We start from the raw sequence: 27,894 nt of genomic DNA on the forward strand, positions 1-27,894 counted from the left end.
TATCTTTCCTCCCTCTTTCCATTTTCAGCTGCAGCGGATGTGAGTTGCGAGGATGCCCAGAGGATGCAGAGAGGATACAGCGGACGTTTAACGGATGATAACGGACATAGAACGTTTGTTGCTCGTATTTGTCGCGGATTTACATCGTACACGGTGGAAGTTCATCCGTTCTAAAAGTTTTGTGCAGCTCAAAACTTTTTGCGCGGATGAAATCACAGTGGACGGATGCTCGATGGATAGAGCGTATGAAACACGTATGCAATGAGTACACAACGGATGCATAGCGTTTTCCACCGGTTTTCCAACGGATGGCAAGATTTTTTTACGTTTTACATCCTCTTTGCATCCGTAAGTGCAGTGGGACCGGGCCTTAACAGGGGTCATCCTTTACCAGTCTTCATCTTCTACGCTTTCTCTGTGTAACTTGGTTATCTGGGGCCAGCCTTAGACCATGGACCTATTGTTGTTGACCTGTTGTCCAGGTACACCTAGCTCAGGCCATGCAGGGTCAGATTTATCTTGGTGTAACAGGGGTCGAGTTTCACCAGTCTTCATCTTCTTCTACGCTTTCTCTGTGTAACTTATATGGATAGACCAACCCAAGGATGCATATCTGCATCATCCTGAAGAGCCCCACCTGGTGCCACACACCACTCAGCATCACCTCCTGGAGGCCCGCCGGGACCAGGGACCGGTAGGGACGATGCCCTCCGGAGAGGGCCATGGTCCGGATGACCAGCTGGGTGTAGACGAAGATGAGGGAGAGTTTGGTGGGGAGGGCAGAGGGTTCCAAGCAGGCTGGTACGCCCGGGAGACAGGTAGGTTCCTCGACGACATCCTCCAGATAAGACTCCTCCTCCATCTCGTTATCTTCATCGTCCAGCATGTACTGAGAAGGATGAAATTTAGACAATTTAAAGGGAACAGTCAATTTAAAATATGTTTGTACAGCTGATAAGTACATAAACAATCCCCCCCCCCCAAAAAAAAAAAAATATATATATATACACATTTCTTAACCATTCTATAAGTTAATATTCAAAGATTATGAAGCAAAAACAAATTCCCATTGAGTTCCATTACTTTCATGCAAACTGTTGTGCTGTGAAAGTATGGGTCTACATGTACTTGCAAGTCACTCGAATGTTCACTGAAAGCATGATTAAACTTGCACAATATCTCTTACAGAAATATAATTTGAAGCTGATACTTTTCTGAAACTTTAAATATAGTGTTGCAGCATGAAACCAATAACCAAGGGACCAAAATATTTTGGGTGATTTATTCCATTTAAAACCATCTATAGCATTCACAACAAAACTTTTTTGTAGAGTTTTAATAATCATTATCAATGGATCATTATCATGTTTCAATCCTAAGTTTTTAGTAAAGTTCAGGGCAGCCAAAGGTAAAAGGAATTAATGTAAACTTTATGAAAATCATAAACACTGAAAATTGCCACAATGGATAAGCACAACACAGCCATATACAAAAATGACAATGATATAAGAAAGAAACAAAGATTCATTTTTGCGACAGCCATATGGATATCCGTGTATCTATCAAGGCCTCCATTTGATCTGACTATTTGTCCCTTGAATGTAGCCATCAAAAGAATACAACTATGAGTCATCATCATGCCCTTAAAGTGCATAGTGCATAGCATTTAAATTGATACCTAACCTTTATTTGAAGGACAGAAAAACAGACCCATTATTAAAGCCCTATTCACATATGGTGCAGTTTGCTCCCAAACCTGAACTGCCAAAACAAGAACCGTCATAAAAAATAATTTTTCTTTTTGTACATGTACAGTCAAACCTGTCTATAGCAGCCGCCCAAGGGAAACACAAAAAGTGGTCTTTGTAGACAGGTTCCTTTAGTAGATGTTTCAATGAGAAACCATTTTCAAGGGAAACAAAAATATGTGGTCTTTGTAGACAGGTGGTCACTTAAACAGGTTTGACTGTATATGAATGGACAAGTGGTGTGAAAAGGAGAAGCTGCATGTAAGAAAGGCCCCTAAGTGTGCCGACTTTAAAGCGATACTGAACTGATGAACTTTCTGCCCTAGCGTACTTTTAACTGCACAGCGCCATCTCATGGTCAACTTGCCGAAGGTGCGTAACCCAATGCCTCATTCTCGCTTCGCAGACGGAGGACTCGATGTGCGAACCAACAGCGCATCTAGGGAAGCAGCAAGTCACGGGACCATACTGCTACAGCTGACCCGAGATGGCGCTAGAGAGGATTCTGCAATAGCGCTTCTACTACAATATGGCTTCAATACCTGTATATTCTTAGATATAGAATGTAAAGTGAACTGCGTTCAAGTATTTTCATTTAAATCCCCACCGCACAAGTCTGGCCAGAAGGGATTAGACCTCCCTGCATGGTTTCTGACAGTTGGTTATCTCATCAAATCAGCTCTCAATTAACATAAGAAAAAGGGGACCATGGGGGATCAACAGGTACCACTTAGGCATTGTTTGCTATATAGAGGGCGCAAGTAGCTACAAGTAGTGCAGTCCTGCTTTAAAGATAAACTTGAGTTCTGGTAACAAAAAGAAAATGAATTCTCACAGAATCAAATGAAACTTGCACTGAATGTTCAAGATTACAAATAAATGTCATTTGCCAAACAATTTTTGTAGAAAATGTTTACTGGCTGAGTAATGAGCATAGAAAGGTACGGAAATCAAGGTGTACTAACCCGACACCATTTGTGTTGTCCCATATACATCTTTTTGTGTATAGTGCTTTTAAATTTACCAAGACTAGGCCACATTTTTAATCATTTTGATGATTCCAGAACCTTGCAGTACACACCAATATGTATATGTTAGATGAACAACCTTTTCTGATCGATTCCACACCGTTTCTTTCACAATGCAATCGCATGACCAGTACTAAACTTTATCTTTAACAGCAGCGATTTTGAGGTGGTTTGTAACCATGCACCACGTCGAATGTGAATGGGGCCTTAGAAAGAAGAGGAAATTGACACAAGCCATAATCACAGAACAAACGTCATAATCTTTTGATACAATATTGTGAGATTGGAATGTGTCAAAGGCTGTTTATCATGCACACACCTATGGTCACAGTTAATTACTTCTTCAAATTTGTTTAGTGTTTAAAGCTAAAAAGATCAGCACTCTGAAGAAAGAAAATGATGGTCATAGTTGATTGAAGGATATTTCATTTCATTTAACTACTCCATCCATGGAGGAATTTTAATTCAATGTTAAATGAAATTGAAATAAAAGTTGAATATTATTGTTTGATTATATTTTCTTTGGGGAGATATTTGGAGGTAGTTTCATGTTGTCTGCATAGACCCAGAAGGCCATATGCTCATATCATTAGGCCTGTCCTCATCAGCTCAAGTTTGTGAAATAACCCGCTATTTTAACAATCCCGATCGCAAAATAAGCTATTAATCTGCGTCTTCATCAGCCCACAGTTGCAATTAGCGGATATTAGGTCAAGAAAATATCCCGAGACATCTTGGTCTTGTTTCCAAAATATCCCGCTATTTGGGAAAAAGCAGGGTAATTTGCACCCGTCCGAGCTAGTTTGCGATGAGCTAATATCGTTATGGTGAAAACGCAATTTCGAGCTTCAGGATAATATCCCGAGTCTGAAAATAGGACAAACTCAAGCAGACGAAGACAGGCCTTCTGAATATAGTTATACCTAACCCTAACCCAATGCTCTTCTGGCTCATAACATGCATTATAACTAGCATTTAAATCAGGGATCATCTCTGCATTATCATCTTCAGCTCCCAGACCAATTTTGTTAAATGAAGTAGCCTCTACATGTGCATTTGATCAAAATATGGCATCCCTTTTATTTTCTAGTTAGTGTTAAAGGAGTCTTCAAAAAATTACTTCCAATGAAAACCAATCAAGTTTTGTAGACTGAAATTATAGTGAACACAGATTGCTATGAATGGAGAATAGATTACTCCTTTAAAGTAATTCACTTGCTTCTACATTACCCTTTTGCTCAATAAAAGGAATTCAAAGAAGAAAATTCATTAAAATAAATGTTCTAATTTTCAGATAAAACTAACATAAGCTCTCAATGAAGACCACGCCATGAAGCACAAAACAAAACTATGAAGAAGGAGTATTAAAGGAAGTAAAAGTAACCAATGTGATATTGAATAGGATTATGAAGAGGATAAAAAGGAGAATGAGCATTTGACAAACAGAAATATAAAATTTAAAAAAAGTCAGGGGCCAGGAAGAATTAGGAAAGAAGAATAATAGGAAAGATGATTAGCGTGAAGATGATCATGAAAAATACGAAAAAAGAACAAACAAGGTACGAACGGTATGAAAAATTAATAAGGGCATCTAGGGGAGGAAACACTTGGAAGTTGGTAGTGATGTTGATTAATTATCTTCATGCATTTCTTTCTTTACCTGACCGCCAAGGATCCAGGTATTACGCTTGTAAATACGCAATGGTCCTATCTGGAAGACTTTGCAACAGAGGATTCATGTCAAAGGAAACTGGTGAATCAATAACTAAGTAATTAATTAGATCAATTTATATAACGAATACTGTGCCGTGGTGAAAAAGAAAACTCCTAACAGTGCTACTTTACAGACTCACAACCAAGTATTTGAACATTTCTGAAAACAAGTGCATTTTCAACAATTTTGTTAAAGATGGCAACAGATGTGGCTTTTTTTTATATTTCAAACCAAGTATTTTCTTTGTTATGTGACTGGTGCTCTTTTACTGAGCTATAATACCGTCTTGAAGTGGGAGAAGGAAAGAAATATTACAGATAAAGAGAAGAAATAGGAACATAATACCCAAACAGAGTCATTATGAATAAAAGAGTTATTCCAGCACACAAACCCAGTACAGAATACAGGCAAGATAGTGAACATGAGAGATAAATAGTAATTAATAAAAACAGTGCTTATAAAGCGCTTTCCACCCAAGTCTCTAAGCTAAAAACAAAAGAATCATATTAAAAAAACTCTATATCAACTCCATTTGAGTCAAACACTAGTAAACTTACTATCGTCTGTCACAACCTTGGTTAAATGTACCCAATCTAATGATTCAAGGAACACCTCGTTTTACATTCCCTAACATCCAATGTTTCACTTCCTTCTAAACTTACTCTTTGCCGTCCAGAATACCTGACTTTACTACCATGGTTGTAGTTTGGCACTAGCATAACACATTCCAAAAGTGCACTTTAACTCAACCTGCTGATGATGATGAAAGGGGGGGGGGAGTGGATAAACTTGAAGTTTAGACTTTACAATCCAAACAAACCCAACCTAAGCCTAGAGTTTGATTTGTTTTCTTAAATCAATAATTGTCTCTCCAAAGCAGTGATTCATCAGCCTTCGTTTCATGTCTGGTTGACTTTATGACCAAATATCTATCTTAAGACTAAGAACAACATCAAAATAGGCTTGGTTGTGTTCCTTCAGCTGAAGAGGAAACATCAATTTTGTTCCCTTTGTTTGACAACCATCAATTTCTTTAAACCTTTGATGAGGCACCGGTGCGTAGTCTACGTCCCAGGTTTTTGATGTCATTATCGAAGTGGTCAAAAATAGTCAAATGTATTTTTAAAGCAGTTTGGAAAGTTTAAGAAAATTGTTGATCATGAATTGTGCCTTTAAATCATACATTATACCTTTGAGATAGGAGTGGATCTTCTTATAACTCTTTCGGGACAGCAATCCCACATTTTGTGGTTTGGCTCAATAACTGTCGATTCAGAATGTTAAGGAATATACCAGACACATAAGTATAAAGGGCAAACATATCTACATAAACTCCAGACATTTTTCTTGCATGACCATATTGCATTTGATGCCAGGCATTTTAAAAAGGAAAAATAAGCTTTAAAATCCTTCAATTGGCAACAAATTGAGAGGTTCTGAATCATTACTTTGATAGTTTATCAGCCTTTTCACACACAGCTAAAATTCTATAAACGTGTTTCGAACGTGTTTAAACTAATCACGAGCCTTTCACACACAGAAATTTCGGAGCGATCGTTAATCATTTCGTGATTAACTACTGCTCGTAAAATGCGCAGTAGTGCCATTGCGCATTGAAGGTCATGTCATATCAATCAAAGCGCACGCTCCATCCAGTTTAAACACGTTTAAACATGAATTTACCTTTCACACACAAAATGTCAAGCTCTCTAGATACGAACTTCGTATCTGCAGCCTGCTTTTAGGGGCGTATGGATCGCGACTTCGTATCTATCCCAACATTGTATAAACGATGTTCACACTGGGAAATTTTGTCTATAAACATGTTTAAAACTGTTGAGTGATTCTAATCATCTCTAGATACGATGAATTTTAGCTGTGTGTGAAAAGACTGTATGTTTAGCAGGGGTTTATGTTTAGTCTAATATTTTTCATTGCAACAATGGAACAATCTGCACCACACTCATTATTATAACAATATTAATATGTACCACTTACAGAGCGCAATTCCTGTCCTAAGATTTATCAGTGCGCTTTACATGAAGTACATAATTATTACCCTAGCTTTAGCTCCGGCAGCCGTTATCAACGCACAGTGAATTTCAAGGAATAATCCTACCTGGTACCCATTTACCTCACCTGGGTCAAGTTGTTGTTGTTGTTGTTGGTAATAGCTTAATGGCATTCATTCGGTATTGAATACATATGCCATGGGTCAAATGTGGCAAATGTAGATTAATGTCTTGCCAAAGGACATTAGTGCCGCGGCGGGACTCAAACCGAGGACCTTGTGATCCACAGTCCAGTGACATATCCACTCGACCACCACACCTCTACTCACACCTGTATTTTGTTTTAGGACAGAAATACTTGTACCATTCTCCAAACGTATAGTACACCATGCATTGTTATTCTACACAGTTTGTTTGTTGTGTTACTTTTGTTTTGTTTTTAAATTGTCCATACATACATGTAGGCGTTGTGTGTTCAAAGTTGGAAATGTATTACAATTCTAATTTTCTATTTAGGTAAAGCATTATCCATTCAATTCACAAAGTAAAAAAAAATATACATCCAGCCTTGTTTAAGACTAAGAATCATATAGGAGGGCCTTTTCACATGTAAGCACAAACTTCGACATCCTTGTGCAAACTTAATGGCCAGTACAGTCAGGAATGGGATTAAAGGGTCACATGATAGTACTATAAAAGGAACAGTATGGGGTAAGGTTCAGGAATGGTCTAACAGGCCTATGACTAATCGTTCATTAAACAGTAATTATTGAGTGTTTATGTTATAAATCAGGAACAGTTTGACTCATAAATGGCAGGCAGAATATTACAATAATGGCATTCATAGCACTCTTATATAACCCAAAGGTGTATCATTGCATAACATTGAAAAAAAGTGATATGGTCCTATTTGAATCATGAAAAGAAAGGAGCATTGTCACATTATTCTGAGTCATACAGGGGTTATTTAAAAGAATAGGCAGATGATTCATAGATAGGCCTTGTAATGAACATAGAAGACAACAAGTATATGAAACAAACATTGTAAGGAGGGAGAGAGTGTGAGAGTGAGAGTGAGAGAGAGAGTGGATGAGAGACAGAGAGAGTCAGAGAGAGAGAGAGAGAGAAAAGAGATGAAAGACAGATGGAAAGTGAGAGACAAAGATATAACAAGTGACAGAGAAAGAAGAGGGGAGAGGAGAAGATGGAGAGATAGAGAGAGAGAGAGAGAGAAAGAGAGAAATATAGAGAGAGATAAAGAAAGAGAGAGAGAGAGAGAGGTAGACATATGAAGAGATAGAGAGACAGAGAGAGGTAGAAGATAGAGAGAGAGAGGAAAGACAGATGGAAAGTAGAGACAAGGGAAAGTGAGAGACGGATACATGTATATAGCATGATGTGACAGTGAAAGAAGAGGGAGAGATAGGGAGAGAGGTAGAGAGAGAGAGAGAGAGATAGAGAGATAGAGAGAGGGAGAGAACGAGAGAATAAGGGAAGGAGACATGACACAGAGAGCACAGTACGTTAAGAGAGGAAAAAGAAAGAGAAAGAGAAAGAGGTACAGACAGAAAGTATTGAAACAATACCCGGAATATAAATAAACAATATGAAAATATTCTTCTGCTTTTAAAGGTATAGACCAGTTTTGGAAACGCCCCCCCCCCCCCCTCTCAAAAAATTAAATGGAAGTTCTTATTACTAATCATGTGAAAAATATGTTTTGACTAATACGTGATGGTACAAATTTTGCCGGGAAACCGCCTACTAATTGATATATTTGGTAAACTATCATATCGATCCGGACTGGATAGATATCGCGAATGCACTTCAACATCTAGGCATATATTTCTGCTTTTTTGCAAATTTAGGTGGAGGTGTTGCCATCTAAACCCCCTGAAGGCAATATTTAAACAATATTGATATGGATATTTTGCACCCAAAACCCTTGAACCGCAATTTTACCACTACCGGTCTATATCTTTAACTCTATTTATAAAACAATTCTGAGCAAGTTAACTTGAACAACTTTCACAAAAATAGCAGGTGGAGTCTTCTAGTGTGACACTCTAGAACAAGAAGTACAGACACCATTGCGGAAGTAGCATCCAAAGCTCTGTCCACATATGGTGCGGAATGCCGTCTCAACAGAACTGAAGAGAAAACAATAAAATGGCAAACACGCAGTGCGCCTCACATTTCTGTATCATAAAATTCAGTTAAATGAGTCTGTTAAGGGGACTTAGGTGCATGCAACTACCCTATTTCCATTCATTTATTTATTTTCAATTTATTTCATTTCTACGAACCATGAGGAGTATAATGGTGAGATGTACCGTATGTGGAATTGTGGATTACTAAAAGAAATCAATTTCTGTAGAAGGCTTTCCTTATTAGCTGATGGTGTAACACACCTGTATATGAATCATTCAACCCCTATCTCTTTTAATAATAATAACAATAATATTGGATATTTATATAGCACACATATCCACCATGCATGGTGCTCAAGGCGCTCCAACTATTACCCCGACTCTGCTAGGCAGCCGATTTCGGCGCTCACAGCATTCAAGGAATTCCTTCCTACCGGTACCCATTGTACACTTAGGTGGAGAGTGGTGAATGTAGATTAATGTCTTGCCAAAGGACATAACTGCCGCGGCGAGATTTGAACCGCAGATCCAAAGTCGAACAACTTATTTATCCAGTAGACCACAACACCTCATTTTTATAATGTTTTGTTTATTTATTTATTTATTTATTTTTTTTTTGGGGGGGGGGGGGGGTTAGGGGCAGTTTATAACGCCATATGTGAACATAGCCTTAGATACAGGAAACACTAGACAAGTCTAATAATATTCGTCTATCACCACTTGAAACTATGCAGACATAAAAATCATAATCTTGTAATATATTACCAATAATTACTCCGAGAGTGAAACCAAAACAGACGTGATTAAGCAGCTATTCTTTTCTCCGGAATTATTAATTGATCATTAATACTTGGGGCATGGATGTGATTACCCCATCTCGACAGAATTATCTTCGAAGTTTCTTTTGTCTCCATCGCTAGTTACGGGAGCTTTAAATGCTCCCAGAAGGGCTTCAATCAATGAAATATAAAAAGTTTCAAATAAATCATTGCTTGATGGATTGACAAAATAATACATCGTTGATACAAGATGTGCCATTAAAATACCTGCCATGCATAACAAGCAATATAATGTGAAACTTTGTGTCTCCATAAAAACATGTTCATCAAGCTCATCTAGTAGTTCATCTAAACTTAATAACATAAAAATATTTTATGTTTTTTCAGTTGTGTTTCTTTGTATTGACAGCAATCATTAAACACAATGGATGATTTTTAAGAGCTATATAAAAAGTAACCATGTACATGTATAGAGAGACCCTAAAGGTGGTGCATTCTTTATGTGGTGTATCTAGATGTAAAGGTCAATGGTGCGCAGAATGCAGGGGGGGGGGGGGATTTTAGGGGGCTACGGTTAAGTAAAACAATCTTGTGCCCTGATTGTTTTTGACTCATTTTCTCTGAACGATTCTGAATTTTTAAAAAATAATAATCTGGATTTATACAGCGTTTAATACGAAATACCGACTCTAAGTGCTTTACATATAATAACCCCGGTCATCAGATTCATTCACTCATAATGTGCACCATCTCCATTCCTACTCCTTTTCCTACCATATGTTCATTTTGAGGGCATATATCAGTTACTAACACTAATTCTTTCATCATCCTACCAGGTCCCCATTTCTCTCCTGGGTATGGATTGGCAAATGTAGATTAATGCCTTGCCGAAAGACATTAGTGCTGTGTCTCAGCATCAAATCCACGACCTTTGCATTTCAAATCGAGTGCCTATACCACTTGACTACAAAATTATTTAATTGAAGGGGTAAATTACTCTGGACTTCAAGCCCCCCCCCCCTTCACAAAGGGAGAAAAAGAAAAACATAAGATGTTAAAAAATATAAGAAACGGATGATGAAATGATCACCCCCTCCCCACAGACACACTGCCATGGTGCCCACCCCACTCCTCCCCCACCTGGCCCACATTATCCCATTGGTGATGAATATCATATAGTAATTGATATAAAAAGAACTGTTCAACTACATATGGTCCACTCCTTGTTTAAATTTGAAGGTTTGGTTATCATCTTTTCTTGATGACATAAATTCATTATAAATTCACATGTTGATTAGTGCATTCCTTCATTCCCATAGCCTTAACACAGGTCCCATTTGGTGCTCATAGGCAGTGGGCTTAAGTGGAAATAGAAATAACACAGCTAAATCAAGTGTTTGAACAGGGCATTGTGTCTGCATTAGTCTGCGCAAATTTGCATTGTATGAGTGGAATGTAGTCTGTAGTTAGAGCCACGGGGGAAACAAAATCAAACATTACGTCTCAGAAATCTAAATAAAGTGGAGTATTTGCATGTACATAATGAGTCAAAGCTTTGAATTCAATGGCTGAACATCCATTAAGTTTACGATAAAGGACAGATTTAGGCAGAATTAAGACAGGACTTAACATTTTCAACTACATCCAACATTGACAATCGTTCAACAACCATCGACTTAAACTCCATCTGTACTAGTTTATAGGAGGGATTAGACCACCCAGGAAGGTCACTGACAGCTGGCTATCTCATCAACTCTCAATTAACATAAGAAAAAGAGGATAATGGGGGACCAATGGTCACCGATTAGGCATTGTTTTCTATAAAGAGGGAGCAAGTAGCTACAGTGGGCCTTTAAACAACCTTCACCTTTAATACAAACCTATACAACTTTCAGAAGGATATACAATTTCACAACTAAATTATTCATACCCCTGGTAAATTTAAGGTTTTAAGAGATTTCCGTAACTCAAGAAACAAAGGTGGACGGGTTTAACTGTGAGCCTTTGTTGAATACTTTTGTATGTAAGCTTTGATATATCATATTCTCAAGAAACACAAAACGAGAAAATCAATTTTTCACATACTGTACTTGAAAAATTCCAACAAATTTAGTTGTTAACTGCAGATGACTAGATGAACAGGTGAATAAAGTAATATGCAACTAACAAGAATGGAATATAATTTGTATCATTATTAGTGTCCAAGTTGTGAAAATGATTGCATCAGTTTGATATAATCTTGAATAATAATGATATAGAGTATTCATAATGCACCTAATCCACAAGGCTAATGTGCCCAAGACGCAAAGGAAAAGTGAGAAAATAAACTTCACATAAATGAGACAACTAGGAACAAATAATTAGATCTACTGGAAAGAAATTTTGCAAAGATGACTTTTGAGGGCACAATGCAATCCTCACTTGAAATACTGTGAATGTCTTGTGGCAACTGATTACAGCATGCAAAAATAACCGCCCCTCGCCCCCACGATTCTTTGGTTTTAAGAACAACAAGCAATTTAATTTTTATTCAATTCATTCATTCGTGTGTGTGTGTTTGGAACCATTGGTTTAAAACAGGGAAACATTTATGTTTCTCATGGGCCAAGTAATGGAAAAATACTGGTCTTATCATTCCCTCAATGGCACTGCATATAAACCAAATTATCTCAGACACAGACAGGTATACAGACCACTACATATTTTAGACCACAAGATGGCAGTCTTCCACTTCCAACATGCTTGTGATCAACTTGATCAGATTGTCCAATGTTTACCAATCTACCATGGGAGGGCGCTATACACTTCAAAACTCAGAGCCATTTTATATCACACGTCATCCAGATAGGATGCAGTACACGTAATCGAACAGCAAATTTGAATGAAAATGGTAGCTATGTGTATATAGCAACCACAACGGCCCCTACATGTGAATTATGAGCGGCAAGCTTTATGAATTTAAGGCCCCTCTAAAGTGTTGGGAGCCCAACAAATCTGATGGCAAAAATTTACTTTGAATGTATAATAGACGGTGAAAGAGGATGTCATTTAACACTGACTTCTGCAAGGATTTTCAGAATAAAATGTGTTTGAAGATGAATATTGATAAAAGAATACAAAATTTAGGTCTTCTGCGTACAATAAAAAACCGAAGTTTTGTAATCTTTCATCAGTATTCATCTTCACACACATTTGTTTTGACAATCTTTGAAGAGTTGAGTGTTTAATGACATCCTCTTTCACACAATTTCACAATTGGAGTGAAATTTTGCTATCAAATTTTTCAAGCAAATTTGGGGCTCCAAACACTTTAGAGGGGCTTTAATTAAAGCACACACACCTTATGCCATTTTATTTTTCCAAACCTCTTTCTCTGTGAAAAAAAGAATTTCTAAAATCTGTTATCTATTTATTTTAATTTTAATTGATTTAGAGAGGTTGTACTACACATGTCCCAGGGACAATTGCTCCACAGTCAATATTCTACACTGACTGAATTCTTACCCATTGCCTACGGGAACCCGTTTGTCCCTGTCTTAAGCCTATGGGAATAAGATAATTCAGCAGTAAGTGGGTAACTTCACCCCTGGACCCAACACTATAGCTAACCCTTAAACCTAGAGCTTATAATCCATACATGCCAACATTTGAAAATCAGAAATCTGTACAAATTATGCTATTTTAAAAAAAAAAGAGGAACAATCCTAACTCTCCTATTCAATACTACAGACAAATTTGTACAGGAAGAGGAACACCTGCATTAAAATGATAATTATCTTCTCCCAAAAAGAGGAATGTTCCTCTTTAATCTGAACAGTTGGCATGTATGATAATCCCTTGCAGCAGCTCCCTGAAGATGTCCTCGGGGGTGTTTCACAAAGACTAAGAACCACTTTAAGTTGGACTTAATTATGGCAGGCCATTCATGCCACAGGTTGCTCTCACCATCGGTCTCTCAATTATGATCTTTAGATTATTTGTTTCTTCAATAATAAATTATTAAAAAAAGGAAAATTCTGTATATCTATGACCACGATTTGTACATCCCTTGAGAAAACAATGCCATGAATGGTTAGAGGAACAAGTGGCATGAACAGCCTGCAATAGTTAAGTCTAACTTAAAGTCAATCTTAGTCTTTGTGAAACCCTCCCCTGGGATGATAAAATGCTGTACATCAGTGTGAGGTGCCATGATGAAGTAAATATGTGCATCTTCATAATAATAATAACTATATTCATATTGCCCAAGTATCCATCCCAGGGGATGCTCAAGGTGCTTACAAAGTGGTAGTATTTCCCCGGCTTTAGCCCAGCTGCCCTAAGGAGCTATAAGCATTCAAGAATAAATCCTACCAGGTACCCATTTACTACACTTGAGGGTGGAGAGTGGCCAAAGCAGATCAAAATGCATAAAATTGATTTTAAAATTGCTCCCACCCCCCCAAAAAAAAAAAAATATTACGCCCAAATTATTATTATTATTTTTTAATTTTTTTTAATTTTTTTTTTTTTTTTTTTTTTTTTTTTTGGGGGGGGGGGGGGGGGCCTTATAGCACACAGGACCAAATAGGAGGCTGCATCACAAGAATAAGAAGGTTATGAATTTTTAATGTTGTCATGTGTAAAACACAAATTGGCAACACTGTGACGCATCTCGCGAGGTCCTCTCCAATTTGCTCTGTATATAAATTGTGTAAACTTTCATTTCCTTAGTTATTGATGACGGAATAGGTTTGTTTCATACAGGGGTTGTATAGAAGCATATTTGCAATAATCATATTTAGGGTGCATGTATGATCGAACAATTTCCTAAAGCACATCACAGAGTTGCTAATCTGTGTTTGACTGATGGCAAATTCAAATATTCATGTTCATAACTTTCTTATTTTTAATCAGATTTTGCTCAAAACTTTACAGACCTGTTTCACCACTTCTCATGTTCTATTCAAACAAACCTAATATCAGGGTGGGCTTCCCTTTTAAACCTATTTTGAACCCAATCCTAATTCTATGTCACAACAAAATAAAGCCTGGGTCAACTGTCGCTGGAGAGATTATCAGAGGAGCCTTTAATATCTAATATATACTGACCTGATAAAATCGTGAGAGAATAAGACCCATAACTTGTTGGATGCTGACAGTACGAACCACGATGAGAGATATCAGAACAGGATTGACAAGCTTGTACAGGAAACGGGTTGCCTTGGTTACAAGGGCTGAAAAAGATTCATCAAAATAAGTCTTTGAAATAACTGAAATAAGAGTACCTTGACAGTACCATAAAGTTTACAAACAAGATTAAAAATGTAATTTCATGAGACAAGTTTTAAAAGTAAACTGTCTTAACGATTTTTCAATTTTCCCTTTTCTATTGTTTTTTTCACCATTATGATTATGGTTGGATAATTGAAAAAATCAACCACTCAGGAGAACGCATTTCAAATTTCAAGACTCGCCAATGTTCGGTAAGTAGAGGATTCTGAGATGGGGTGTGTGGGAGGAGGCTCTGAGAGTACTGTTCTCCCCGAGGCCATTAAAGAAAGTAGAAAAAAGGAGGAGCTAGAATGCTTGGGAGGGGAAGGGGGGGGGGGGGACGTGAACATGTACATCATTAATTCAATATGGCCTTTCGTGTTTAAAATTTTGCCAGGGAGAAGAGCATGCAAATATTGTGTACGTTTTCTCTTACCGGTACTTACTGCCATGACACAAGATAGTTGGGTACAGCATATGCCCACCCCCCCCCTCCTCATCTCAGAATCCTCTACTGGTTTGTATGTTTACTTACTCATACTTGATGTCGCAGTAGATACCACGAGTTGAAAAAGTGAGAGATAATTAAAAGATTCACTGTAAGAAAGAAAGAGAAATAAATACAACATCTTAAAAACATTATTTTCCCGTCAGTTTCATGAACTTTCTTTCAAACCCTTCTACAGCATAACCTTTACAAATCCCCTTATTAAATTGTTTCCCCACATCTTAAAATATTAACAACTTAATGGTAAAAAACAAGTAAGATACATATCAAAGAATAGGAGCTAGCCTGCATAAATACAGAATAGAAGATGATTGAATCAGCTTGTAAGTTTAATAAATCAAATGTAGAATCTGGACACTCTACAGACTAAACTGGCCACTTTGAAGGGGGTGTAGCTAGGCAAATACTAATAACGCCATCTACGTCTTCTTTTGGACAACTGCACGTAAACGAATGGACTTGATTAATGGTAGTCAGCGACTTAATCTCTACAAGGTCAGCATTCGCGAAACAGACCGAAGTTCTCCTCACACTTTGGTTCGCGTATGCTGCATGCATGCGGTTGCTTCAGTCGCGTCGTCCGTAGTTGTATTATACCTGATTGGCCTGAAATCAGGCCACGGGAAAGACACGTAGTCTCGTCAGGCTACACTCTCTTCAATTAGTCGTAACTTTTAAAATAAGATAAGAGAAGACTGGCACTCACTCTGACCATTCCTTGGGTTCTGGAAGAGGATTGTGGATGAGATTAGACTCGTAAACACCCGCACAGAGAGCACCTAGCATACACATGCTCACTACAGAACAATTGGATATGATACCTGAAGAAAAAAAAATAATGGCATTATGTACAGGCAAGAACAAAGAAGAAGCAAATCATTCATGACACCAAGCATAACTACGTCAATGACATTTAAATGCATCGTTTAACAATGTTTAATATGAGATGCACGTCCCTTCGTGTTATCAGCGTCTGTGATATGGTGTAACATTGAAGCCCTAAGAAAATTGCACTTCAAAATGATCATGAAGTGCCTCAAAAAAGTAAAAATCTTTGAGTGTTAGGTTTTACCATACTCATTTTTCCCAATAGACTGTAGTGTTATAAAAAGCGTGGGGAAAACTTTGAATTCCTATCATAATAATAATAATAATATGGATATTTATATAGCGCCGGTATCCGCCAGGCTCTGACGCTCATGGCGCTGTACATACATGTATTACTATCACAAAAATATAACATTCTTAACTAAAATAAAGTAAACTAAAACAACACAAATAATTACGCTACATTGACATGATTAAATAGCACTGTTTAGAAAGAGATGGGTTTTTAGAGCAACTTTGAAGGCATGAAGGGTAGTTAAATTACGAATACTAAGTGGCAGCTTATTCCAAAGGGACGGACCAGAATGAGAAAATGCTCTATCCCCCCAGGAACTGCGCGTCTTAGGGACAACTAATAAGGAGGATTGAGATGAACGAAGACGTCTTGTAGGCTTATACTTAACAATCAACTTGATATTGTAGGAAGGAGCAGAGTCATACAATGAATGGAAAACTAACAACAACAACTTAAAAATAATTCGGTCACATACCGGGAGCCAGTGAAGAGTTTGGAGAATGGGGGTGATGTGGGTTCTACGAGAAGAAAGTGTGACAATAAATAAATATCTTGATATTCAGACGGGAGATCACCTTGTAAATGTCATGGGATTCCTGACTTACCTAAAGGTTTATAATTATGATTGCAGCATGAGCTAAATCCAGGATTTCGTTTAGAATCTGAAACAAAGATACCCAATCCCTTTATTAGGGACGTGCTACAAATTTTAAACTCTCAAATTCCAATTCTATGCACTTCACCATTCTTATTGAACATGAGGAACAAAAGATTTCTTCATTTACTTCCCTTTCTCTTACTTTTCCAATTTTTTGCACCCATCTCTTTTGTGCCCCCTTCAAGTGCTCCCCCGTAAATAGCCACTGCTACTTTTATGCACTACTACTACCATCACTAGTTCTACTACTACTACCTCCGCTACTGTATGATGCACAGCTTATGAATGTCTCTAACAGTCTAAGCGCTTTACAGATATGTGCACATTGTCACCCCAGTCACTAGATCAAGGCTAGTCCACACATACTCCACTCCCTGGGGAGCATTCCAGCCAGGTGCCATATAATGTACAATCCGTAATGATTTTGCATGCTACAGGGTACATATTTTAAAACCTGGGTGGAGAAAAGCAATGTAGCTAAAATACCTTGCTTCTGGACAAACAGACCCATCAAAAGAGGAGGGGGGGGGGGGGGGCAATGGGTGCGATTGCATCCCCCTTATTGAAGTAATAATAACATTCACTCCATAAGCTGATGACCATTTTTGTTTTGCTTGTCAAAGGACTTTGCAACACATCTGAAGAGATATTTCCACCCAGGCATGTGCACATATAAAAAAATTTGATGAATGAAAATGCATCCTCTTTAAAAAAAGCTTCTAACGAGCCTGACAAATTGAACCCATGACCTTCTCCTCTGTAGACTTGTGTTTAAACCACTAAACTACATGCCATTTCTAAAACACTTTAATTGAGGTACAAACATAAGCTTCCTGTCTTACCTTGGTCAGCTCTGATGGTCAGGGCAAGATGGACCAATGAAACCAGAATGATGACCATTAACATACTGGACATGAGGATAAAAGAAGAAATAAAGATATAAAACGTAAGATTACCTCTTAACCCGTTGACTACTGAATTATCTAATTCCCATAGGCTTTACACAGGGACTACCAGGTTCCAGTAAGCAATGGGTTAAAGGGAAATCCAACCTATTACCTCTTAAAGGGAAATCCAACCTGAATAGACAACTACTCTATAATAATATGCTATCTATAATATATTTTGAGTAGTGCCCATAGGGAGAAGGAACTTACAAGAAAAACAGAAAGTAGTGATATTTTTGTACATGGCAAATGGAAGAGTTATCCCCTTCCTATGTCACAATACACTGACCAAACTACCAATTTGAGATTCGCATAGACTCTCATATTTCAAACATTCATAACTTCCTTACTATTGGTCGAATTCATTTCAAACTTTTTCCATTCTGTTTATCTTACTCTTCTGCTGTCATTCAAATCAACTTATTACAAGGGTTGGATTGCCCTTTAACACTGTACTTAGGCACTTTGTAAATGTGATCCCTACATCTCATTTTACAAGCATCAATAATAAGCTTGCTAATCAACTGGTCAACCCTAATACATGTAAATACAGTTAAACCTATACATACCCACCGCTCAAAGTGAAATCCGTGTACAAAGACCGCTCAAGGAAGACAATAGAAGTGGTCTTTATTAAAATGCAGGTGGTCTTTAAGTACAGGTTCCTTCAGTACATGTTTCAATGCAAATTAATTTCAAGAGAAACAAAGAATATCGTTTTTGCAGACAGGTGATTAGTCTATACAGGTGGTCGCTAAAGCTTGAGCAAATTTGACTCTATTTGAATTTCATCATCTTTTTAAAAACAAATCTCAAAGATAATTGTAATATATAACAAAATGCCCTTATAATGCGCCAAAAACCACATTCGGATGTCCATATGCTCAGGGAAAAGCCAAAACAAAAATGAGTGAGGGACTGGGTAGTGGGGGGGGGGGGGGGGGGGAGGGGGGCAAATAAATAATAATAATCTCACTATATAATAGGCCACGATCCAGTCCTGCATATAATGATGGCAAAGATGAATGAAGCTGTGTAGGCTATGGCTGTTGTTCCAATTATCAAACCCTGCATAAAGATAATGTGAACAAAATCAAACATAAAATGAATTAAATTCAAGCAATTTTGCCATACATGCAGTCAATTCACTTTAGGTGGCATCTATAGGCAATTGTAAGTGAAATGCCTTCCTTATTTCTGCACTTAACCCCGGCCCCCCACTCCGGACCTCATTCATGTTCCCAAAATCTCTGGTAAAGAGGTACTTTTAACACAACAAAGTATGGCTCGTAATACACTAACAACCTTTCTTTCATTTGTCTGGTTTTCTTATTCATTGATGCATTTTCAACATCAATATTTTTGGAGAGGAGAAAATTAAAGCCTGCACTTGATTTGATAAACCATAGACAGGTGACATTGTATTTCAATATAACATTAATTTTTATGATACCTTAGGCGTAAAAAATAAAAAATGTTGTATTGCCCTTTGCAACTGACCCCCAAATTTTAAAATCTACAGTCGACTTTTTAATAATTTTTCTTTTTTAAATCCTTTTTTTTAGAAAAAAATAATATGTATTATGTTTGTTTAAATGAGATATAAATGCAGAAAATCATCAACTTATTCCCAGATTCTCACCCGCTTCTGCCCTAGTTAAGAAATCCTGCTAGCGTAAATAAGTAGACTCTGGCCTCATGTTCATGTATATACAATGCACTGCACCAGGTAAAAGACAGTGATATTTGGGTGACGTTCCCGGCTTTGAACTTCTATGGGGACGGTCGCTGTCTTCAAAGGGGGAAGAAAAAAAAATCTGACCGACCCAGGTTCTGGCACCTAAAGGGCAATACAACATCTTTCTTTTTTTAAGCCTTATTGTGAAATCAATACAACAATGGGTTTTATGGAGTACTAATCACACAGAATTTATCCTTTGAATTGTGATAGAAATCTTGATGTAAAAGTTGTGAATATTTTCATGAAAATTATCTAAATTACTATTCTTAAAGAGAAGGTTGAGTTCTGGGAAGAGGTGAAAAATAATTTGTGAGCGTTATCATTCTTATTATGCAAGTGTGGAAGAACATCAGATAAGACATGTTCCCTGAAAAGCATAGCTCTTCAAATACCTTCATATTCTAAATATGTCATGTACATCGTAAAACTTGGGGGGTAGGATTTTTACGCCACGTGTTTGTGTAGTCCCATATACATCTTTCTGTGTACAGTGTTTGTAACTTTACCAAGACTTGGTCAATTTCTTATCATTTTGATGATTCCAGAAGCTTGCAATACACACAAATTCTTATATGCTAGATGATCAACCTTTTTTGGTCGATTCCACACCGTTTCTTTCACAATGCAATTGCATGACCAGAACTCAACTTCATCTTTAAGCAAGACGCACCTTAGCTAAGGGCCCGTTGTCATCGACGTGGTCCGATACCTCCTTACTAAGCTGCATGGTAATTTGGATCACTCCGATCGCTTCCACAAACAAGACCAACGGCTCCACAATCCACACCAACTGCCCATACAACCAGACCAGTGGGTATGGTACAATGCTGATTGGAAGACAGATGATGACCACAAAGAACGCAATGGTGAATACTGGAAGAAGGATTTTCTGGGAACAGAGAGAGAGAGAGAGAGAGAAAAAATGTAATTAATGGATAAATTTATGATTCAATGTTATAAAATGGAATTAACATTTTTTGTCTCTTTATGTTGTAAATTTAATGTGTTGTTGTTGTTGTGTTTTTTTTTGGGAGGGAAGACAATTTGGGGGCCTTGGGGGGCTCTTGCACGTCAGATTTTCTACATTAGCCTGGCTTATATTCATTTATTATCAAGAAAAAACAAAATGTAGGGCTCGAGCACAAACCCCCCCCCTAACTGCTACTGTTAGTGCTGAATTTGAACCTGAAAACGAGAGGTTTATTACCGTAATATCTTTCGATGTTGCACTTCACTTGCTTTTCAGGGTCGAGTGATCTGTTGGTAATTGTGAAGAGCTTTCATCGGATATGTCTACCGGAGCTCTTCAGTAGGATAAGATCAATCTGTGTTATTATTTGCTGGTTCTTTCACTTCAGAGGAAGGTCAAAAGGGGGTTTATTTTAATACAGTCATACGATAGGTGTGATGACCTGGCCTGGCTAGTAGAACTTTAGCTTACATTTAGCGCATGCGCAAATCGTTCATCTGATCTCGGCAAGTCGCAGCCTCATTTTACTAAATTGGCGCCGACAAGGGCCCTTTTTATTGGCTATTGCTAGGTTTCATTCACTCAATGCTATAAGATATTTGTGTGACGAGCAAGCTTGCGATTTTCCGTTTTTTTTTTAAAACCAAAATTAGGATATTTCAGTCAAACCCTCTATTTGTTATGATTTTTTCACTTAAGTATTTACTTAAGTATTGAACTTAAGTTTAAGTCTTACTTACCTATTTTTAAAGTTAGAACAATTCTCATTTTCGTCATATTAAGGTACAAACTGGAAACTTATTATGAGATGTACGTTGATTTTTCTATTTTATGTCCTCTCGCCAAGAAATTAAAAAAGCGTGGCGCGACCCGAGGGAAAATTTAACCCCCCCCCCAAAAAAAAAAAAAAAAAAAAAAATTGATTTGATTTGATTTGATTTTTTTGTTGATTTTTTTTAATTTTTTTTTTTAAGTTTGCAAGTATAACAAGTAATTTGATGAATTTTTATCATGATATTATATTCCGGGTCATTGTCATATTTACCCTGAGTCACCTGTTTAAAGCATGACATGTCAAAGTTTCTGTGGTGTGACGTAATATTATGTATTGACTTTGCCATTGAACGTAAGTTGCGCTTAAGTTGAGTAGGCCCTCTCTCACTTAAATTTGAAGCCACTCGAGCGGATCTACCAATGAAAGCGCATAAACTCAGTGCACAGCGCTCAAAGTTCTTCATGCCTGGCCTGGGATATTTACAGGGCTGAGAGAAAGAGATAGAGAGACTTTGGCTGCGTTCATGCTTAAATTTTGAAGGCAGAATGAGCGATCTGAAACGCTCATCGTAAACGCTCATCGTGATCGCAGTTCCACGATGTAGTGTTCATGCTTACTTCTCTGGCTCCCCCAGGCAATTCTCAGTGTGTGGCCTTAATTGGTCTTCCAGCTGGATTCGCAAACCTTCACTGTGCATGCTACGTAGACCCACTAGAGGTCAGTGCGTTGACCCCATTTAAACGCGTTTACAAATTGTAAACGCATCTTTTTGTGAGTTTACGATCGGCGATCGTGATCGCCGTTTTTCGGTGATTCTACAAAAGTGAGCTAAGACGCAACCGTGTTTTAAACTAAACGCGTAACAGATGCCCGATTCTGGCCGTCAAAATCAAGCATGAACGCGCCCTTTGTTGTATATTAATTATGTATGAAGTATTAAGCAAAACTACAAGAAGATAGTCCAGGAAGCTCGACTGCTGTCTCAGAATTTTTCTGGTGTTTTGGGGTTAACTTAACTTGAGGTTAAACTAGTAAAGCGGGAACGAATTATGATTTTTTAAATTTCTTATCGGTTTTTGCTCAATTAAACTTCCTGTTTCTCTAATTTGTCTGCTTTTATTAAAACCCACAATGCCACAAAATATCAGGGTAGACTTTTACTTATACGTCGTACGGTACTTACCACAAATCTATTTACGAAACTCCCCAGAATCGCATACAACATCATGAGCAGAGAGTATCGGAGAGCAGTGTCAGGTCCACAAAACGATCCCACGACTGGCATGGCCACGATCCACAGCAATGGGAGAAAACTGACAATGTTGCCACAACCACAAGGAAGACACATTGTTGTATCCAAACAACCGGAAAATAACTTACAAAAAAACGAGATCAGACTTGTCAGAATGCAAATACACTTTGAATTTGAGCAGTGCAGACTGCAGTGCATGTATGGTAGATTTGTAATTTATTCGAATCCGTGTATCCATCCCGCGCCGAACGCGAAGAACACGACATAGTTATAGTTGGAATGATGAACTGTATACAGACCAACTGTCAGGTGACATGTTTTCAGTCACGTGACCGAAATGCACTCTTCGAAATAAAATTGTTTAGGCTAAATATAAGCGCTCTCAAAACGGGTCTGTTCTTCGAAGAAGAAGAAGAAGAGGAGGAGGAGGAGGAGGAGGAGGAGGAGGAGGAGCAGGAGGAGCAGGAGGAGGAGGAGGAGGAGGAGGAGGAGGAGGAGGAGGAGGAGGAGAAGGAGAAGGAGGAGGAGGAGGAGGAAGAGGAGGAGGAGGTGGAGGAGGCGGGGGAGGGGGAGGAGGAGGGGGAGAAGACGGCGGAGGGGGAGGACTCGGAGGACTCGGGGAGGAGGATGATGATGAGGAAGAGGGAGGTGCAGGAAGGGAGGGAGGGAGGGACGTCATTTGACGGGCATGCATTTTTCGAAACTGAACTTTTTGAGACTATGGACGTTCTTGAAAGTTTATGCTTTTCGACGAAGAAGAGGAGGAGAGGGAAGAGCAGGAAGAGACACTGGCGTACTGAAATTCAAACGTGGTTTTTTTTCTAACTTGAAACCTGTGATTTACAAATATCGCTGAAATGACATGGTTTTCCGGGTTTTTTCCTCTCACTTTTGCCCATTATGCCAAAAGCGGCACTCCCGCTTGAGAGGGGGGGGGGGGGAGGCTTTTTAGGTTCCCCAAAGTGCCCCTTTTTACATAGGACGTACACATGCAAGTGCCCATTTTATTTTTTAATAACTGTCCTTTCCTCCCTTATCTCCTTTTTTACATTGACCCGTGCCCATTTTCCTATTTAATAAGTGTTATTTTACCTTCTTAATAAGAACCCCCTTCCCTTTCTCTTAAATGCCACTTTTCACCTCTGATAAGTGCCCTTTTTATTTTTGACCCGTGTTCTTTTCCTTTCGGATAAGTGCCTCTTTTCCTTTTTTATATTATGAGCCCCACCCCCTTTTCAAAATGCCCCTTTGCACATCTTATATATGCCCCTATTAAAATCTGATAGATGCCCTTTTCCTTCAGATTCCCCATGTCCTTTCTCTCTAGGGCCTTTTTTCATCTCTGTTGAGTGTCCCTTTTCAGGTGCAAGAAATGCCATTTTCATCTCTGATAATTGATTTTTTTTTTGACACTAGCACCTTTTGCCCCTTCTAATATCTGTCCTTTTCCCTTTTGATAAGTGCCTACTTTTCCTTTCTCCACAACATGCAACCCTAAGCGACTTAGAGCCCCCTTTTCTATTATTTTTCCTAGAATTTGCTCGCTACGCTCACTCGCATTTATAGATGTTATAATTATGTTACTTATAAAAAATTTTTTCAGTCTTTCTTCATTAGATTGTGCTTAATACTCATCAGGGTCTGTTTTGTGTCTTCTTTATAAGATGTTATGTTCGCACTGGGACTTCACAAACATTACATTTTTTGCTCGCACGCTTCGCTCGCTCGAAAATTAATATTCAGACCATCACATCAAACTGCAAAGTTTGTTGCTTATCTTGTACCACGTAAAGAAAGAAACAAATATTGATGTCATCCCTGGTAGTGTAATCACAATCATGACGATGTAGGCCGGGGGTATATACCAATATTGTTTTGATTTTTTTCCCTTTGTAGGTGCCCCTTTTTACCAGTAAGTGCCCTTTTTGTTGGTTCCCCCTTATTTCGAAAGACAATAATGCGCATTTTGTTCTGACCCCCAAAAAAGTTTTTGCTCATTACGCCACTGGGAAGAGGTGAAGGCAGGGGCAGCGGAGCGTCTTTCAAAGTGGGGGGGGGGGGGGGGGCACCAACAAGGGGCAAACATATATAATTTGTTGACATTGAGATATACCAATACATTGTAATTACATTATCAGGGATGATTTCAATATTTGTTTCTCTCTTTACATGGTCCAAGATAGTGCCTTAAGTCTATATATCTGCACTAGTTTGGACAGGAGGGATTAGACCTCCCTGCGTGGTCACTGGCAGGTGGTTATCTCATCAAATCAGCTCTCAATTAAAATAAGACAAAGGGGGCCATGGGAGAACAACGGGTACCGATTAGACATGGTTGGCTTTATAGAGGGCGCAAGTAGCTATAAGTAGTGCAGTCCCGCAGATTAAGTTTCATACTTTGTAGTTTGGTGTGAAGGTCTCATTATTCATTTAAATTTTAAGATTTGTGAGGTCGCAGTGGGAAAAATTGCAAAAACAATCCTAATGGGATTTTATGCACAATTTAATCATGAAAGAATGAAAAGACCTTTAAAAAGAAATGAAATTGTACCATTTTTAAATGCGAGCGAGCTTTTAGTGAAATTAAAGAAAAGGGTTACTCTTATTTGCCATTATGTTTTGGGCGAATTTTGGGCTCCGAACACTTTAGAGGGGCTTTAATGAGTGCAACGACGTGAGGTAACGTCCTTTTGGCTGTGAGCAGGCAATATACCGTGTGAGTCAAAAAAAAGTTTACACCTAGAAAATTGCTTTAAAAAATGTAATCATCTATGAACAGTAAATTATTATACATCTTGTGAAAGAGTGTTTTATCACAAATAATAATAATAATACTACATGAGATTTATATAGCGCCATTATCCATTTTAATTAAATGTTCAAGGCGCTTCAAAATATTAGGGAACATAATCACATCATGACAAAGAATCGTGTACATTTACATAAGAAAGAAAATGCAAAAATGAAAGAATGAATGAATGTCTGTCTTCAAAAATCATTTGGTATCATTTTTGTGTGGTATGTGTTTACGCTTGGATGAACACAAAAATGATACCAAATTATTTGGGATAAAATACTCTTTCATAAGATGTATAATAATGTGCGGTTCATAGATGATTTTAAAAATAATTAGCAATTTTCTAGGTGTAAACTTTTTTTTTGACTCACACTGTGGTGTTAGATTTGAAGACGCGCTTCTTAAAGATTTTTTTATTCGGGAATGGGGAGAGGAGACTTTCGAGGGCAAAGGCTCGTGCATGCACTTTATTACATGAGCCTCGCTTAAATTCATTTTGAATCAAGCGTTGATTTGAACTTGAATACGAAAACGAGAGGTTTAGTTAATATCTTTCGATGTTGCACTTGACTTGCCTTTTAGGGTCGCGTGGGTCTCTTGGTAATTGTGAAGAGCTTTCATCGGATATGTCTCTCGGAGCTCTTCAGTAGGTTAAGATCAATCTTCGTTCACATTTGCTGGTTCTTTCACTTCTGAAGAGGGTCAAAGTGAGATAATTATTTTTAATTTTAATACAGTCATACGATTGGTTTGATGAGCTGGCCTGGGAAAACAGGGGTGAGAGAAAGAGAGAGAGAGAGGGGGGGGGGGGGGCGATAAATACATACGGATAGGTACTGAAGTGACTAAAGGGGATCAAAGAGGGAAGATATACGAGAGGGATAAAGAGAGAGAGAGAGAGAGATAGAACCAGACAGACATAGACAGAGAGTAACAGAAATAGAGGTAGAGGGAAATATATATATATATATAGAGAGAGAGAGAGAGAGAGAGAGAGAGAGAATGAGACCGAGAGAGAGAGAGAGAGAGAGAGAATGAGACCGAGAGAGGGAGAGAGAGAGGGGGGGGGGGGGACAGACAAGCACAAATATAAAATGTAGAAAGAATGAATAGAATGGTGTCGGTAAAGAGAGAGAGAGAGATAAATATGTCGAAATGAGGAATAGTGAGGAGGGGGTAAAGAGAGAAGGGGGAGGGGGGGGGGGGCATAGATAATAACAAAATAAAATGAAATATATTTTTCATAAAAAGATTAAATGGATAACTACTTTTCCAGGCACTATTTCACTAACATTTCTTTCCAAGAGTTCTCACTAACAAATTCGTCAGGCAATTGTATGCTCAACGACAATGTCGTCAGTATTATGACGTTTTTTTTTACAGTAAAATCTATGCCAATAAGGGAGTTTACAGATAGCACATGGTACAAATGACCCCAAATATTCACAGATCTTTTACACATGGAGAAGTTCCCCTTTGAGCATATTAGAATAATAACTGCCAAAGTCCTAGCTGTGCTTCATGAATACCTTTTGTTTGCCCTCTTGAAAAGAATACTTCCACCTGCGTATCATAGAATGTACCGTTGGTGCATAAATGAATAATGTTACATAACTTTCATGGGCCCATATTCAGTATTCATCTCTGTGGGTGTTACCTTTTTGGTACAAATGACCTTCATCTGCCCATGCGCAGATTGCATCTGTAAATTCCCTTATAGATAATAATTAGCCCATATGATTGTAGTCAGGCGCGTACGCAGGATTTTTTCAAGGGGGGGGGGTTTTAACATTTATAAATCGGTCCGAAAATTTCGCAACGACTCAGCCAGCCGCTGAATAAGCGGGGGGGGGGGGGGGGGGGGGGGGGGGGGGGGGGGGGGGGGGTCTCGAAATTTGGAAATTTGACATTTTGCTCCGTTGGGGGGGGGGTAAGGTCACCTTTTTTAGGTCGGCCATGGGAATAATTTTTTTTTTTTTTTTTTTTAATAATTAAAAAAAAAAAAAAAAAAAAAAAAAAAATCCAAAAGGGGGGGGGGGGGGGGGGGGTTTTAGGTTTTTTTAGGGGGGTTTACACACAAAAAATTTCCAAAGGGGGGGGTTTAACCCCCCAAACCCCCCCCCCCCCCCCCCCTGCGTACGCGCCTGATTGTAGTCATAAAAGAAAGTAGTTTATTTTACGAACTTGCGACAAGTGCTTTGTTTACCGATAAATTTAATATCTCGGCGTTGAAGGTTAAACATAATACTTCCACCCGATCCCAGGTTGCTGGTTGTTTCAAGTTACCCTGATTCGTCGTCGCAGAAGTTTAGTCGAAACATCGCCGAAATAAGTATATTGATGGTGAAAACAGGCGCAGTCGCCAGTTTACCGCCAGAAGGTGGAGAGAGGTGTTTGCGATCCTTGAACTCAAGGCAACACACGTCACCAAAAGAGTTG

At 38.3% G+C, this 27,894-nt stretch overlaps 1 protein-coding gene across 1 annotated transcript; it reads right to left on the minus strand.

Moving 5' to 3' along the window:
- Positions 1-380: 380 nt before the first annotated feature.
- LOC115918833 lies at positions 381-20,441 on the minus strand. Its single transcript, XM_030992132.1, has 7 exons — positions 20,332-20,441; positions 18,897-18,988; positions 17,816-17,880; positions 15,899-16,013; positions 15,220-15,281; positions 14,523-14,647; positions 381-889 (listed from the first exon to the last, which is right to left on the minus strand). Exons 1-7 carry the CDS (start codon positions 20,386-20,388, stop codon positions 542-544), a joined length of 864 nt encoding a protein of 287 aa, XP_030847992.1. The 5' UTR covers positions 20,389-20,441; the 3' UTR covers positions 381-541.
- Positions 20,442-27,894: the final 7,453 nt, after the last annotated feature.

This window comes from Strongylocentrotus purpuratus, unplaced genomic scaffold (genome assembly GCF_000002235.5).
Source record: "Strongylocentrotus purpuratus isolate Spur 01 unplaced genomic scaffold, Spur_5.0 spur5_scaffold_2, whole genome shotgun sequence".
Classification (NCBI taxonomy): domain Eukaryota; kingdom Metazoa; phylum Echinodermata; class Echinoidea; order Camarodonta; family Strongylocentrotidae; genus Strongylocentrotus; species Strongylocentrotus purpuratus.

Excerpts from the sequence above, each read along its gene's own strand:
- LOC115918833 (XM_030992132.1), bottom strand. The coding sequence starts at position 20,388 with ATGCAGCTTAGTAAGGAGGTATCGGACCACGTCGATGACAACGGGCCC. Across the intron at positions 18,989-20,331 it reads ACAACGGGCCCTTAGCTAAG|GGTTTGATAATTGGAACAAC; the intron begins GTGCGTCTTGCT and ends ATCTTTATGCAG. Across the intron at positions 890-14,522 it reads TTCTCTCACGATTTTATCAG|TACATGCTGGACGATGAAGA; the intron begins GTCAGTATATAT and ends CATCCTTCTCAG.